The sequence below is a fragment of the Salmo salar genome, chromosome 10 (assembly GCF_965601325.2).
Source record: "Salmo salar chromosome 10, fSalSal1, whole genome shotgun sequence".
NCBI classification, from domain to species: Eukaryota; Metazoa; Chordata; class Actinopteri; order Salmoniformes; family Salmonidae; genus Salmo; species Salmo salar.
The window spans coordinates 107,861,734-107,879,519 of NC_138300.1; the positions used below are offsets into that span (position 1 = coordinate 107,861,734).

The 17,786-nt window shown below is 40.3% G+C and overlaps 2 protein-coding genes across 8 annotated transcripts in view; one reads left to right on the plus strand and one right to left on the minus strand.

Moving 5' to 3' along the window:
• The window catches only part of LOC106561356 (G1/S-specific cyclin-D2), a 320,077-nt gene extending 308,959 nt beyond the window's left edge, over positions 1-11,118 (minus strand). For 2 of the 3 annotated variants that reach the window (XM_082957331.1, XM_082957330.1), the window contains exon 1: positions 11,000-11,112. The gene's annotated coding sequence lies outside the window, so the exon portion shown is untranslated. Of the gene's footprint in view, positions 1-10,999 lie in introns of all 3 variants that reach the window. The other variant, XM_045688353.2, reaches the window with a different exon arrangement.
• A 3,517-nt stretch (positions 11,119-14,635) lies between these two features.
• Positions 14,636-17,786, plus strand: part of LOC106561353 (lysine-specific demethylase 7B) — a 43,141-nt gene continuing 39,990 nt past the window's right edge. For 4 of the 5 annotated variants that reach the window (XR_001318784.3, XM_014125213.3, XM_045688350.2 and 1 more), the window contains exon 1: positions 14,636-14,770. Coding sequence is in view for 4 of the 5 variants with exons in the window: in XM_014125213.3 (XP_013980688.1) it covers positions 14,667-14,770 (104 nt within the window). In the remaining variant the exon portion in view is untranslated. The remainder of the gene's footprint in view (positions 14,771-17,786) is intronic. The other variant, XM_014125214.3, reaches the window with a different exon arrangement.

Consider the following 17,786-nt stretch of genomic DNA (forward strand, 5'->3'; position numbering starts at 1 on the left):
TTGTTTGGGGAAAGTACACAATTATGAACTTAAAAATGTATTAATAAACCAATTAGGCACATTTGGACAGTCTTGACACAACATTTTGAACAGATATCCAATGAACCATTGCACCAGTCTAAAACTTTGCACATACACTGCTGCCATCTAGTGTGGCCAAAATCTAAATTGTACCTGGGCTGGAATAATACATTATGGCCTTTCTCTTGCATTTCAAAGATAATGGTACAAAACAAAATGTTTTTTTTTTCTTTGTATTATCTTTTACCAGATCTAATGTGTTATATTCTCCTACATTAATTTCACATTTCAACAAACTTCAAAATGTTTCCTTTCAAATGGTATCAAGAATATGTATATTCTTGCTTCAGGTCCTGAGCTACAGGCAGTTAGATTTGGGGTTGTCATTCTAGGCGAAAATTGAAAGAAAAAGGGTCTGATCCTTATTAACATCCCATCATGCTTAGGTTCATGTATAAAAATGCTGGGCAGGCCATTATTTTGGCTACTGTTGCTATGCTCCCATAGGATGACAATGATCCTTTGTACAGGGCACAAGTGGTCACTGAATGGTTTGATGAGCATGACAACGATGTAAACCAAATACCATGGCCATCTCAGGTCACCAGATCTCAACCCAATTGAACACTTAAGGAAGATTCTGGAGTGGTGCTTGAGACAGCGTTTTCCACCACCATTGACAAAACACCAAATTATTGCATTTTTCATAGTAGAGTTCCACACTTGTAGAATCTATGCCAAGGTGCATTGAAGCTGTTCTGGCTCGTGGTGGCCCAACACCTTATTCAGTAGTTGTGTGGTCAGTAGTTGTGGTCAGTAGTTGTGTGGTTGTGATCAGTAGTTGTGGTAGTAATGGTCAGTAGGTTTGGTAAGTAGGTGTGCGGTTCAGTAGTTGTGTGGTTGTGGTTAGTAGTGGTTAGTAGCTGTGGCAAGTAGTTTTGTGGTTGTGGACATTAGTTTTTGTCAGTAGTTGTGTGGTTGTGGTCAGTAGGTTTGTGGTTCAGTAATTGTGATCAGTAGTTGTGTGGCTGTGGTTTGTAGTAGTGGTCAGTAGTTTTGTAGTTGTGGTCAGTAGTTGTGGTCATTAGTTGTGTGGTTGTGGTCAGTAGTTGTGGTCAGTAGTTTTGTGGTTGTGGTCAGTTGTTGTGTGGTTTTGGTCAGTAGTTGTGGTCACTCTTTTAACCCTCATCATAATTTTTGCCTACACTGCCACATGTGCTCCTCTGCATCTGTGAGTATCCATAGCAATGGCTCCATTTCGGCTGCTCAATGATGAGACATTTAGCTAACTTTTTGTCAATCTAAATTCTGAGAAACAGCTGTAAACTTTTATTGGTAGAAGATATCTGTTCCAATTTTTTATTTGAAAAGCAGAGAAATAGAGGAAGGTTTCATACGCTCTAACGTTCTGTCTAACTTGCTGAGGAAGTGGTACAAAATGTCCATTGTTTATAAAAAAGGTTATAGAAAATGTTGTTGATGCAGTTATTAAAACAGCTGTAATTTTGTATCAGAATGAGATATTTTTGTTCAAATGAAAGATTTGAATAGCAGAGAAGTAGAGGAAGATTCCATATGCTTTAATTTGGTCAAAGCAGCTGATTTGTGTCAAAAGTAACATTGTTGCATTCACAGCGAATGGAATGTCGGAAGTGATGCTATCACAATGGGGCATTTCTAATCTTGAGAAAATGCCATGAAAGTGAATGGAGATGGATTTAAAAAATGACAAAGTTTAATAGTTTAAAAAGTAAAAATGATATGAAAAAGTTGTATTCGAGCACATTATTCCAGACCGTTTATGACTTTTCTAGCTTAAACGGTGCAGAAGGAGTAGCTTTACAAATAACAATAATACTATTTAGAATGGGACGTTTTCTTCGCAAGTGTCATTAATAATTCATATTGAATTAAAGCCCATCTGGGCTATGTTTTAGCACACACAAGAGAAATACTAAATAGACAGTTGAAGGCATTAGTCAAAATATTAGCTGAACAAACAAAATAAACAAGACTACTGTTACAAGTTTACAACAACAACAAAAAAATCAGCAGAGGATGGGTCTGAGTTTTGATAGAATCACCAAAGACTATCTCTGAGTAAACCACAACCATCTGAAAAATGACATGACAATAGAGGTTAGGGGAATTGGCTGGGCTTACACCACATACATACATGTATGTATGGGAATTCTATATATAGAATTCATGTATGTATGTATATATATATATATATATATATATATATATATATATATATATATATATATATATATATATATATATATATATATACACACACACGCACTGAGGGAAAAAAGTATTTGATCCCCTGCTGATTTTGTACGCTTGCCCACTGACAAAGAAATGATCAGTCTATAATTTTAATGGTAGGTTTATTTGAACAGTGAGAGACAGAATAACAAAAAAATTATCCAGAAAAAAGCATGTTAAAAATGTTATAAATTGATTTGTTATAAATTGATTTATACACATACATACATACATACATACATACATACATACATACATACATACACACACACACACACACACACACACACACACACACACACACACATATATATATATATAAATAAATAAATAATCTCTCACACACACACACACACACACACACACACACACACACACACACACACACACACACACAGTCAAGTTTGGACACACCTACTCCAAGGTTTTTCTTATTTGGACCGCCACAGGAAAGGAAGACCCAGAGTTACTGCAGAGGATAAGTTCATTAGATTTACCAGCCTCAGAAATTGCAGCCCAAATAAATGCTTCAAAGAGTTTAAGTAGACACATATCAACATCTGTTCAGAGGAGACTGCGTGAATCAGATTGGATTAAATTATTTTTCCCCCTCATCTACACACAATACCCCATAATGACAAAGCAAAAACAGGTTTAGAAAGGTTTGCAAATATATATAGGGGAATTCTCAGCACTAACACATACGCATCAGTAGCATTTACCAGAAGAAAGAGAGAAAAAAACAATGAGCCACTCCTTAAAACAGCTGTGATGACTGCCACACACACACACAAAAAAACATTTACTGATCACTTCACAACCTACTGTACCCTGTCAAAAGCTTTCTGGCTTATTGCTCTCAAACAAATGAAAAGATTAGTATTTTACCATAGGCTTTACATTACAAATTATAACTTGAAGTTGTCACAAGTTCAACATGTATTAAACATTTTTTTTAAAAGACCCTTTAATGTTTGTTTACTTATTTCCGTGTCACTGCGGTGATATCTCTTTGTTTGGATTTGAGATGCGACAGGAAATGGTGACGTCAATCTGTTTCTACTAAAGCGGTTTGATATCTGAAAAACAGGGCAATTACACAATAACAGAATGATGCTGAGACTCAGATTTTTCACTTCAAAATGTATACACATTTACTTGAAGAACAGTGTAGATGCAAAGTTTGGTAACAGAATGACAGCACAAACCGTCATTCTGTTACCAAACTTTGAATCTGCACTGTTTTTGAAAAGTTTTCAATTGTTAAAAGTAGTCTTTGGTTTTGCAATCATTGGTTTTTGTTTGACAAACATTTTAAATGGAAAATCTGAGTCTCAGCATCATTTCGTTACCATGGAATTGCCCAACATTGACTTATGAAAGCGAGAAAATGTGTCATTTCCTTCTTGAAAATTCAAAAAAAATATTCCACATAATGCCATTTCTGTTTGCACCACACTGCAAAGTTGTGATTTCTCACAAAGAAAAACAATTCCTGTGCATGATAATTTTTGGGTTCGAGCGTGAGCTGTTGAACAAGTATAACAAAGGCATTCTAAGGGAAATTATTTTGGTGATTGTAATATAGAAAAATATATTCTACACATAGCGTTGTATGAGATCTTCAGTTTCTTGGCAATTTCTCGCATGGAATAGCCTTCATTTCTCAGAACAAGAATAGACTGACGAATTTCAGAAGAAAGTTATTTGTTTCTGGCCATTTTGAGCCGGTAATCGAAACAACAAATGCTGATGCTCCAGATACTCAACTAGTCTGAAGAAGACCAGTTTTATTGCTTCTTTAATCAGAACAAGTTTTCAGCTGTGCTAACATAATTGCAAAAGGGTTTTCTAATGATCAATTAGCCTTTTAAAATAATAAACTTGGATTAGCTAACACAACGTGCCATTGGAACACAGGAGTGATGGTTGCTGATAAATGTGCCTCTGTACGCCTATGTAGATATTCCATAAAAAATATGCCGTTTCCAGCTACAATAGTCATTTACAACATTAACAACGTGTACACTGTATTTCTGATCAATTTGATGTTATTTTAATAGACTTTTTTTTTTTTTTTTTGCTTTTCTTTCAAAAACAAGGACATTTCTAAGTGACCCCAAACTTTTGAACGGTAGTGTATATATATTTCAGACTGACGTTGCTTGTTCAGATATTTATTTATTATTTTGGGGATTTGTGTGTATTGTTTTGTATTGTTAGTGTATTCTCATCAACAGGGCTGTAGTGGAGCAGGTTGAGAGCTACAAGTTCCTTTGTGTCCACATCACCAACAAACTATTATTGTCCAAACACACCAAGACAATTGTGAAAAGGGCCAGGCAGGGACACGTCATGTCCCCAGCCCCCGCTGGTCCTCAGTATATCACACTGCTAGAAACATAAGTATATCGTTGCATCTGCGAATACATCGGCAAAATATGTGTATGCGTCCATTCAAATTTGATACCATCTACATTTACATTTTACATTTACGTCATTTAGCAGACGCTCTTATCCAGAGCGACTTACAAATTGGTGCATTCACCTTATGATATCCAGTGGAACAACCACTTTACAATAGTACATCTATATATTTTTTGGGGGGAGGGTGGGGGGGAGGGTTATAAGGATTACTTAATCCTATCCCAGGTATTCCTACTGTATATAACTAGAATTTCAGACACACCTCTCACTCTATTCTGGCTCTAATATATAGTTGAAGTCGGAAGTTTACATACACTTAGGTTGGAGTCATTAAAACTCGTTTTTCAACCACTCCAGAAATTTCTTGTCAACAAACTATAGTTTTGGAGAGTCGGTTAGGACATCTACTTTGTGCATGACAAGTGATTTTTCCAACAATTGTTTACAGACAGATTATTAAGTCTGGCTCATCCTTGGGAGCAATTTCCAAATGCCTGAAGGTACCACATTCATCTGTACAAAGAATAGTATGCAAGTATAAACACCATGGCACCACGCAACCATCATACCGCTCAGGAAGGAGACGCGTTCTGTCTCCTAGAGATTAACGTACTTTGGTGTGAAAAGTGCAAATCAATCCCAGAACAACAGCAAAGGACCTTGTGAAGATGCTGGAGGAAACAGGTACAAAAGTATCTATATCCACAGTAAAACGAGTCCTATATCGACATAACCTGAAAGGCCGCTCAGCAAGGAAGAAGCCACTGCTCCAAAACCGCCATAAGAAAGCCAGACTACGGATTGCAACTGCACATGGGGACAAATATAGTACGTTTTGGAGAACTGTCCTCTGGTCTGATGAAACAAAAATATAACTGTTTGGCCATAATGACCATCATTATGTTTGGAGGAAAAAGGGGGAGTCTTGCAAGCCGAAGAACACCATCCCAACCGTGAAGCACGGGGGTGGCAGCATCATATTGTGGGGGTGCTTTGCTGCAGGAGGGACTGGCGCACTTCACAAAATAGATGCCATCATGAGGAAGGGAAATTATGTGGATATATTGAAACAACATCTCAAGACATCAGTCAGGAAGTTAAAGCTTGATCGCAAATGGGTCTTCCAAATGGACAATGACCCAAAGCGTACTTCCAAAGTTGTGGCAAAATGGCTTACAGACAACAAAGTCAAGGTATTGGAGTGGCCATCACAAAGCCCTGACCTCAATCCCATAGAAAATTTGTGGGCAGAACTGAAAAAGCGTGTGCGATGAAGGAGGCCTACAAACCTGACTTACTTACACAAGCTCTGTCAGGAGGAATGGGTGAAAATTCACCCAACTTATTGTGGGAAGCTTGTGGAAGGCTACCTGAAACGTTTGACCCAAGTTAAACAATTTAAAGGCAATGCTACCAAATACTAATTGAGTGTATGTAAACTTCTGACCCACTGGGAATGTGATGAAAGAAATAAAAGCTGAAATAAATCACTCTCTACTATTATTCTGACATTTCACATCCTTAAAATAAAGTTGTGATCCTAACTGACCTAAGACAGGGACGTTTTACTAGGATTAAATGTCAGGAATTGTAAAAAACTGAGTTTAAATATATTTGGCTAAGGTGTATGTAAACTTCCAACTTCAACTGTAATTCTACAGGGGACACTGTTTGGTTAAATCCTGTCTCTTCTTCAGAATGATTTCTAATCTACATACAGTACCAGTCAAAAGTTTGGACACACCTACTTATTCAAGGGTATTTAAATCAAAAACATCAAAACTATGAAATAACACATATGAAATCATGTAGTTAACAAAAAAGTGTTAAACAAATCCAAATATATTTTATATTAGATTCCTACAATTAGCCACCCTTTGCCTTGATGACAGCTTTGCACACTCTTGGCATTCTCTCAACCAGCTTCATGAGGTTGTCACCTGGAATGTATTTCAATTAACAGGTGTGCCTTGTTAAAAGTTAATTTGTGGAATTTCTTTCCTTCTTAATGTGTTTGAGCCAATCAGTTCTGTTGTGACAGGGTAGGGGTGGTATACAGAAGATAGCCCTATTTGGTAAAAGACCAAATCCATTTTATGGTAAAAGACCAAGTCCACAGCTCAAATAAGTAAACAGAAATGACAGTTCATCATTACTTTCAGACATGAAAGTCAGTCAATGCGGAACATTTTTAAAAACTATTAAAGTTTCTTCAAGTGCAGTCACAAAACCATCAAGCGCTATGATGAAACTGGCTCTCATGCGGACCACCACAGGAATGGAAGACCCAGAGTTACCTCTGCTGCAGAGGATAACTTCGTTAGTGTTACCAGCCTCAGAAATGCAGCCCAAATAAATGCTTCAGAGAGTTAAAGAAACAGACACATATCAACATTAACAGAGGAGACTGCGTGAATCAGGCCTTCATGGTTGAATTGCTGCAAAGAAACCACTACTTAAGGACACCAATAAGAAGAAGAGACTTGCTTGGGCCAAGAAACACAAGCAATGGACATTAGACCGGTGGAAATATGTCCTTAGGTCTGATGAGTCCAAATTGGAGTTTTTGGTTCCAACCGCCGTGTCTTTGTGAGACGCAAAGTAGGTGAACGGATTATCTCTGCATGTGAGGTTCCTACCGTGAAGCATGGAGGAGGAGGTGTGATGGTGCTTTGCTGGTGACACTGTCAGTGATTTATTTAGAATTCAAGGCACACTTAACCAGCATGACTACCACAGCATTCTGCAGCGATACGCCATCCCATCTGGTTTACACTTAGTGGGACGATCATCTGTTTTTCAACAGGACAATGACCCAATACACCTCCAGGCTGTGTAAGGGATATTTGACCATGAAGCATAGTGATGTAGTGCTCCATCAGATGACCTGGCCTCCACTACTTTTTTGCTTGCTTTGAGGACAATACAGTGCCACTGACACGGTACGCTACCAAAACCTGCGGGCTCTCCTTCACTGTAGCCAACGTGAGTAAAACATTTAAACGTGTTAACCCTCGCAAGGCTGCAGTCCCAGACGGCATTCCCGGCCGCGTCCTCAGAGCATGCACAGACCAGCTGGCTGGTGTGTTTACAGACATATTCAATCAATCCTCTTCCCAGTCTGCTGTCCCCACATGCTTCAAGAGGGCCACCATTGTTCCTGTTCCCAAGAAAGCTAAGGTAACTGAGCTAAATGACTACCGCCCTGTAGCACTCACTTCCGTCATCATGAAGTGCTTTGAGAGACTAGTCAAGGACCATATCACCTCCACCCTACCTGACACCCTAGACCCACTCCTATTTGTTAACCGACCCAATCGGTCCACAGACGACGCAATCGCGTCACACTGCACACTGCCCTAACCCATCTGGACAAGAGGAATACCTATGTAAGAATGCTGTTCATCGACTACAGCTCAGCATTTAACACCATAGTACCCTCCAAACTCATCATTAAGCTCGAGACCCTGGGTCTCGACCCCGCCCTGTGCAACTGGGTCCTGGACTTCCTGTTCTGGGATTGATTTGCACTTTTCACACCAAAGTACGTTCATCTCTAGGAGACAGAACGCGTCTCCTTCCTGAGCGGTATGACAGCTGCGTGGTCCCATGGTGTTTATACTTGCGTACTATTCTTTGTACAGGTGAACGTGGTACCTTCAGGCGTTTGGAAATTGCTCCCAAGGATGAGCCAGACTTGTGGAGGTCTACAATTTTTTTTCTGAAGTCTTGGCTGATTTCTTTTGATTTTCCCATGATGTCAAGCAAAGAGGCACTGAGTTTGAAGGTAGGCCTTGAAATACATCCACAGGTACACATTCAATTGACTCAAATTATGTCAATTTGCCTATCAGAAACTTCTAAAACCATGACATCATTTTCTGGAATGCTCCAAGCTGTTTAAAGGCACAGTCAACTTAGTGTATGTAAACTTCTGACCCACTGGAATTGTGATACAGATCATTATAATTGAAATAATCTGTCTGTAAACAACTGTTGGAAAAATTAATTCTGTCATGCACAAGGTAGATATCCTAACTGACATGCCAAAACTATAGTTTGTTAACAAGAAATTTGTGGAGTGGTTGAAAAACGAATTTTAATGACTCCAATCTAAGTGCATGTAAACTTCCGACTTCAACTGTATGTGCGAACTCCTTCAAGACTTTTGGAAAAGCATTCCTCATGAAGCTGGTTGAGAGAATGCCAAGAGTGTGCAAAGCTGTCATCATGACAAAGGGTGGCTACTTTGAAGAATCTCAAATATATTTTGATTTGTTTAACACTTTTTTGGTTACTACATGATTCCATATGTGTTATTTCATAGTTTTGATTTCTTCACTATTATTCTACAATGTAGAAAATAGTAAAAATAAGTCTCCTGCAAGGTAGACACTACTATACAACTATAAATAACTAGGCCTACACACAGGCCTCTCCCTGCCTGCCAGAAGACAAAGTGTTCCAATACTGAGCCCTTCTGACAGGAAGCTTTAGCCCCCCCCCCCCCCAATCCCCCGTCCTTCATACCGAATATGTACAGTGCCTACAGACGTCACGTTGTACAATGAAGGCTGTGCCCACATCCTTTGTTCTAGCCCCAGACCTAAGATGGCTTCTACATCTTCCCACCTCCCCACTGGTGTCTGCAGCAGAGTAACGACAGGAAGAAAAAATTACCTACTAGAGCTTTTCTGTTCTTAACTAATAACTTGAAGTAGAAAATCACACCAAGTTTTTCTTTGGTATTTTACATCTTTGAACTGTGGAATTGTTGCACAAATCTCTCCTCTGGGACCCCCAGCTGTTCCATGTGTTTTGACTATTCCACATTAGCACGCCTGATTCAACTTGTCAGTTGTAGTTTCTAACTGGCCAATGTTCTACATAGTTTGGGCAGAAAACTTAGTAATTAACTACAATGACCATAATCCATTGCGCGGTAACTTGTCCGGTCTGTGTTTCTTTTAAGCCTGCTATGTAAGAGAGAAGAATGCTTGATCAAGAGGGGATACATACATATAGCAGTTTCTTCACGAGGTATATCTACCTGAAAATAGATTATCTAAGTGAGTGATAGTTGGTATTCAGCAGTTATAAAAGTATGCCTTATTTACTTTGAAAAACGACTAAAATAGTGATTTTGTCAGACGGCATAATAAAGTAATCAAATAAAACAAAGTAATATACACATCAACTGAAATATTTTCTTACAGTAATGTGAATAACTGATAGTTAATAAATGATAAGCAGTCATGGGCAGTCACTACCATAATGGGCCTTTTTATTAATTGCTTTATTCTGTCGTTACAACATTCAACATAGTGCATTTTATGTTGAATTTTTTTTTTGAAAATCATCATTCTTTTTTAATAATCGAACCAAAACCGAAGCACTACTAATAGCCTATAGCTCCCTATTTTTCCTTCCCTTATCATTTGTTAACTATTAATTCCATCAATAAATATATTAGGGAAATAGACACATCCAAGTAGCCTAAGTCACTAGTCCAGTCAGTCTCCATTCAAGAATGAGTAAGGCTCAGATGTTAAATAAATAAAAAAGATGGACTTGAACTAGGCAAGTAAGTTAAGAACAACTTGTTATTTACAATGACGGCAGTAGGTTAACTGCCTTGTTCAGGAGCAGAACGACAGGAGCTCAGGGATTCGATCCACCAACCTTTCGGTTACTGGCCCAACGCTCTAATGGTAAAGTAACTTTTATATTGTTACGAAAAGCGCCGCGGCTGATGAGCAGCGAGCAGCAATGGACTTGTGTGAGCCACAGCTGTAGCTGACACCTACTGTACAGCCACACATTTGACAGTCGTAACAAAGTAGTAGCGAGATGCAGAATCTTGCGTAGCCTCTTCGCTCCAGCAGCGGGAGAACTACAGATTTGCGCAACAATGGGCTGGCGATTATCACGACAGTTTTGTGGTTGGTTGTTATTGAAGAACAATTACAGCTGAAAACTTAGCTTTGGGACACAACGTCGTGAGTCTGTGCTCCCGATGTTGTATCCCAAAGCTACTGAAAACATGTTTTTTGTGTGTTACAACAGTGGAAAAGGGGAAATCAATTGTGTAATTTAGGCTGTTGACGGAATTTGTTAACTCTCACCGGATGTCTGCCAAAAATTGTACTTGCGCTCGAGCTCAATCCATCAACAGCCTAACGTTACTACTATCAGCCGACAATTGATGTAGAAAGATATATATTTTGTTGAAAAATATTTTGTGACAAAATATACCCTCGTTTTCCCTTAGTCTTACCTTAGTGAAGTCTTCAAGTCCTGCGTTTTTTCCAACGATAAATCTCTTTGTAATGATAAAAGAAAATGTTTTTCACACAACGTGCAAGACTTGTTTACAAAGTTTCTGCCAGATCTCCGATTGGTCCCAGTAATATAAAGGCAACGCCCCAAACCCGTCACTGTCGGATAATTACTATAGCCTAAACTGTTTTATCAAAATTACACTAGGTGGTGGTCTTTACCCAAAATTGAAGAACAGTTTAGTTTGATAACGTTCATGGTTTATAAATATAGCCCAAATCCACTTACAAATAGTTGTGCATCCCAATATTGCAACCTCAATCCCCCTATCTGAGATATCTACTGCAGCATTTATCCTCCACATGCAACACGCGTTCTGCCAGTCACATTCTGTTAAAGGTCCCCAAAGCACACACATCCCCGAGTTGCTCGTCTTCTCAGTTCACTGCAACTAGCGACTGGAACGAGCTGCAACAAACACTCAAACTGGACAGTTTTATCTCAATCTCTTCATTCAAAGACGCAACCGTGGACACTCTTACTGACAGTTGTGGCTGCTTTGCGTGATGTATTGTTGTCTTTAGCCCCTTGTGCTGTTGTCTGTGTCCAATAATGTTTGTACCGTTTTTTGTGCTCCTACCATGTTGTGCTGCTACCATGCTAGGGTTGTTGTTTTAGGTCTCTCCTTATGTAGTGTTGTCTCGCTTGTCGTAATGTGTGTTTTGTCCTATATTTTTAATAATTTATTTTTAAACCCAGACACCGTCTCGCAGGAGGCCTTTTGCTAGGTGTCATTGTAGGTAAGAATTTGTTCTTAAATTACTTGCCTAGTTAAATAAAGGCTAAATAAATAAAACATAATAAAAGAATGCTAATATAACGACCTGCTTCATATGTACATCAGTTGTAGCCTACCATAGGCATATCTTTAAAGCAATCTGCAATATTGTTGCCTAATTTGGGGCGGCAGGTAGCCTAGTGGTTAGAGCGTTGGACTGGTAACCGAAAGGTTGCAAAATCGAATCCCCGAACTGACAAGGTAAAAATCTGTCGTTCTGCCCCTGAACAAGGCAGTTAACCCACAGGCCATCATTGAAAATAAGAATTTGTTCTTAACTGACTTGCCTAGTTAAATAAAGGTAAAATATATGTATGTGCAAATATATTAGCTGTTGCTCAATGGTTATTTCAATCAAAAAATTAACCCCATGGGCTGTCCTATTTTACCCTCATCATAACCTAGAATAAGATTGTTTTTACAAACAATGTAAAACATTGTATATTGTAACTTCAAAGTGAAAAGCCATGGATGGTCATTCATTGCACACCTGAACTCCTCTATTACATTTCTCTAGCCCCATCCTCAGCAAAACAAGTGGTGGGGCTGCCATTTGGCAGAACATTTCATTAAAGAGATTCTCTGGTACTTTTGAATACTTTTTAGCCAGTAGTTCAGAAAGTAGTTCTCCTGAGCCAAAAGGCCTCTGAAAATTGGTATTACATCACATAAACTACATTACCAAATGTATGTGGACACTTGCTTGTCGAACATCTCATTCCAAAATCATGGGCATTAATGTGGAGTTGTTTCCCCTTTACTACTATAACAGCCTCCACTCTTCTGGGAAGGCTTTCCACTAGATGTTGGAATATTGCTGCAAGGATATGCTTCCATTCAGCCACAAGAGCATTAGTGAGGTCAGGCACTGCTGTTAGGCGATTAGGCCTGGCTCACAGTCGGTGTTCCAGTTCATCCCAAAGGTGTTCGATAGGGTAGAGGTCAGGGCTCTGTGTGCGCCAGTCAAGTTCTTCCACACCGATCTCGACAAACCATGAAAAACAGCCCCAAACCATTATTCCTCCCCCACCAAACTTTACAGTTGGCACTATGCATTTGGCCAGGTAGTGTTCTCCAGGCATCCGACAAACCCAGATTCATCCGTCGGACTGACAAATGGTGTTATTCTCTATGCATAGTCACTTTAATAACTCTACCTACATGTACATATTACCTCAATTATCTCGACTAACCGGTGCACTCGCACATTGAATCTGTACTGGTACCCCCTGTATATAGCCTCGTTATTGTTATTTTACCGCTGCTACTGAATTATTTGTTACTTTTATTTCGTATTCTTATTTTTTTAAGGTATTTCAAAATATATATATTTTTTACTGTATTGTCAGACTGACAGATGGTGAAAAGTGATTCATCACTCCAGAGAATGCATTTCCACTACTCCAGAGTCCAATGGCGGTAAGCTTTACACCACTCCAGCCGATGTTTGTCATTGCACATGGTGATCTAAGACTTGTGTGTGGCTGCTCTGCCATGGAAACCCATTTCATGAAGCTCCCGACAAACAGTTATTTTGCTGACACTGCTTCCAGAGGCAGTTTGGAACTTGATAGTGAGTGTTGCAACCGAGGGCAGACAATTTTTTTTACGTGCTACGCGCTTCAGTACTCGGTGGTTCCATTCTGTGAGCTTGTGTGGCCAACGATTTCGTGGCTGAACCATTGTTGCTCCTAGACGTTTCCACTTCACAATAACAGCACTTACAGTTGACTGGGGCAGCTCTAGAAGGGCAGAAATTTGACGAACTGACTTGTTGGAAAGGTGGCATCCTATGACGGTGCCACGTTGAAAGTCACTGAGCTCTTCAGTAAGGCCATTCTACTGCTAATGTTTGTCTGTGGAGAGTACATGGCTGTGTGCTCGATTTTATACACCTGTCAGCAATGGTTGTGGCTGAAATAGCCGAATCCACTAATTTGAATAGGTGTCAACATACATTTGTGTATATATAGTGAATCTTGTCACGGCCCGCATACCATCCCGTTGCTAAGGTGATCTCCAGACTGAATAGATCTGAATAGGTCCACCATGCCATTAAAGATATACTCAGCGAAATTATGTTGCCGCAAGCAACAATCAGCACCACAGATATTGGTTGTGTTCCCCTGCTCAGACGTTGCGTGCATCAACCAATGGTTGCGTGCCACATCATAAACTGTGTAATCGACTGACAGGTTGCTATAGCATATTATGTGGTTAGCTGATACATAAAATACCTATCCAGGCTTTGTAAGATCTGGCAGGCATCAGCAACGCCTGGGCATAGGAACGCGCCCATTGAGATAAGCGAGATACAAGACTTCGCCCTCACACAGTCACACACAGTATCTGTACACGTGTATGGGTTCGCTTCACCCTGTTAAAGGGTGGTAGCCAGGGGACCAAAACAGTTGAGCCTCACGTTTAAATGCTCTTAGTTGTTACCAAAATTGACCCATTATGCTGTTTACTTCCTGCATCTATGTCATATCGCTGAGTCTACCTTTAATTTACAATTTGGAGCACCTGTGGCCAATAGCTCTGGCATGTTACACTATGAAACAAACAAAATAATTTCTTAAAGTTTAGGACAACATATAAAGTGCATGCACGTGTATACATCCTACATTATGGTGTTGCATTCGTAATTCGGGTTTAATAGTGGGAGATGATTGATTGTCATAAACATATGGCGTTCTAGACTGAGTGGTCATGTTTTTTTGTCTCCTGAAACGTTTCCGTAACTTATCGTTTCGCATTCGGCTTTTTCCGTGTGTGTTGGACAGAGTCCCCGCCCAACTTTCAGCCTGCGTTGTTTGGGGACACTATGAAGATGGCGGCAGCACCGCTGTACTGTGTCTGCCAGCAGTCTTATGATGTTAACCGGTTTATGATTGAATGCGACATTTGTAAGGACTGGTTTCATGGCAGGTAAGGAGGCGACATATTCCTTAATGACATGTACGAAAATGACATAAGTGCATCAAGTCGTATTGCGATGTCAGTCACTGGTTCAATCAAGACAGCGCAGCGCGAGCACCCAGTATGAGCGAACGGATCTCGGCGGAGGTCCCACTCGGTTACTCATTCCCTTAACGTTTACCCTAGCCAGTTTCTTGTATGCCTACAAACGACGATTCGGTAGTTGACATCGGAGCAATGAGATTGCTAACTGGTTAGGAGTTGGACAGTTGGTTTGTCAGCCAATTGTACTTTATTAGCTGTAGATGAAGCTTTGTCGGAAACTTTCAATGAAGCATAACTACTGTTAGTGTCTCTGTGTCAGTAACTAGTGCTTGCCTGCCAGCCAGCCACCCCGAACCTTCACCAGCTCTAGTTATATGTTTTATCGTGCCAGGATTCATGGCGCGACGATGTCAGATTAACCTTTTTCAGAGAAGGTTGTCTTTCGGTGGTTTGGGGGGGGGCGAAACAATAGGCGAAATAATGAGTTTTGCTGTCTACTCTTTGCCAGTACAGGAAGTAGCCTGAATTCTAGTGACAACATTTTGCTGTTGGACAATGTTCGTCTCATCAGTGAGAAATTGACCAAAAAGGAGTGTAATGTTAAAGTCGAGGTCGGAAATTTTAAATGACCCTAATGAACAAATATAGGGAAATGCACGTGTTTGACGTCTCTCAAGCATCATATTTTTTCTAAATAGGAAAGTTGACATGCTCAAACTCATAGTTCCCAATGGGGCAAAGATAAGACATTGCAAATAATTATTTCTGCCAAACGGCTTGGTTCGCGCCAGTATGAGGCCACTCATCATGCATATCAGAGGTGGTCCATAGTACACCCATATCACTGCACATTCTGTGATGTTTAGCTTTACAGAAAACAACATAACATTTTGGGCTTATGCAACTATGAAGTGTGGTGCCAGAAACTAAGCAAGGAATTCAAGGTGTCTGTCTACTCCCTAAAAGGGATCAAGGCATGAATGCTGCACTACAACTAGAGTGTGTGTGTACGAACATGTTTACTGAAGGCTCTCTCAACAAAGGGATTGTAGTCAGGGGCTTGTCTGTTATGCCCTCTATTCCTCTGTGCTCCCAGGTCCGGATGGCTCCCCAGCATGGTAGATTATGTGGGCTCAGCCGCATCGCCTTTTTGGTGGGGTTACCTTGCCTGAGCCTGTGTTGTCTCTATTGTTGGGAGCCCTCTTTTCTTCTGTAGTGTTGCCTGCCACCAATAGGATTATTCTGTCTAGCCGGTAGGCTGTGTTATTATCAGGCACTGAGCACACGCCAGTTGGGGAGCTGCAGGGGGGCGAGTGCTCAGGGGGGTGTTTTTGATATTCATGCCAGACAATCTTAAACTCTTAATGATTTGTACCATGCTGTACCCATGCCTGGATCTTTCTTCAGAGTTTCTCTCTCCTGGAGAATGTTGCTTTCCTACTTCCTTCAGTCAGTGCCATCGAAGATACAAGTATTTAGATGGCTTCCTAGAATTCTGACTCTCAAAAGTGTGTGTGTGTCTGACTGACTGACGAAGACTGATAGCACCGCCATTGGCCTTAGGCAAGTTCAGTGTTCCATTTATCAATGTCCCTCCAGGATGAAAACACCAGGGAGAGATGGATGGCCCATGTGATTAAACCCTTAAGTGTTTTAGTATGATTGGTCTGGTGGTTTACTCTATGTAGGCCACTACTATGTCATTATGATTGCTCTGGGATGAGTGATATTATTTTAATGGTGTGTGTGTGTCTGTCCACGTGTGAGAGGCTGACGTATCATGTAGATGTATTGCTTTACCTCTAATCATCCAGTGTTGCGCAGCCTTTCAATTTCAGTAATTGGTTTTGAGAGTCCATGTTTTACAGTAGCTATTGGAATGGTTTGTCTGTGTTAATCAAATCATATTAATCAAGACCATATCAATGGTTATTAAATAGGGAACATAAATCAATGCCCTTAGGCTTATTGTCCATTACATTTTATGAATGAAGCACTGGGAATAGATTGTCTCTGGCTGTAGTCAATTTCAGTACGGGCTTGGATAATACACATTTTAAAAGACTTGATAGCCTTCATTCAGTGAGTCTCATGAGAACTGTATTTTTTCTTCTTCTCACTAAATGCATTGTAGCCCACTTGGTGTGTGCCTTGGGTTGTTTATGAAAATAGGAAATTGAAGAAGCCTTGTTGAAGCATAACTTGTAAATGATGGGACACACCATCTATGAAATATTTTATACATGTGGTTCAGGAGTTTATCCTGCTCAGGTCACATGGTGAGGATTAGCCCTGCCATCAATCACATTTAGGCGTAGTTGGGTCCAGGATTTCTGACCAATGGGTACTGACTTAGAAAAACTCAGGGCCCAATAGGCTAATCATACAAGGGGTTTGTTGTGTGTAGCCTATGTTCTCGACTTGCATCCTGTCACAGGAAGTTGGCCCTGAGAGGCAGGCAGGACAGTGGCCTTGTCAGCATAGGTGTCCAGAGGCCAAGGGGGGCTGCTTCCTCTGGCGTGGGGGCGACACTTCCTACTATAATTATTCTTCATGGCCCTTAAATAGTCTCTGCTGAGAAAGGCTGCAGCCTGTCACGGTTCGAACAAAGAGCGACACAAACCGGGGATGAGGGGGAAGACTTACATTATCTTTCCTGTCCTTCCCTTTGCTGCGTTTCCTGCCTCCCGGCTATGTGGTGAGTGAAGTCTTTTGTGAGAGGTTGTTCTCCCAGACTCCTGTCCCGCGGCAAGTCTTTGTTTCTGAATAACGTTAATTAATCAGTATGTAACCTATAGGAGGATGCTAATCGTCTGGTAAAGTTGGTGACTGATTAACTCTGAGTTCATAGCCAGGTGCCCATCTTGACTCCCAGCTCAAATTCAAATAAAATCCATCAAATTGTATTTGTCACATGGGTTGAATACAAAGTGTAGACTTTACCGTGAAATGCAGAGTTAAAAACCTCTTAAGGATTGGA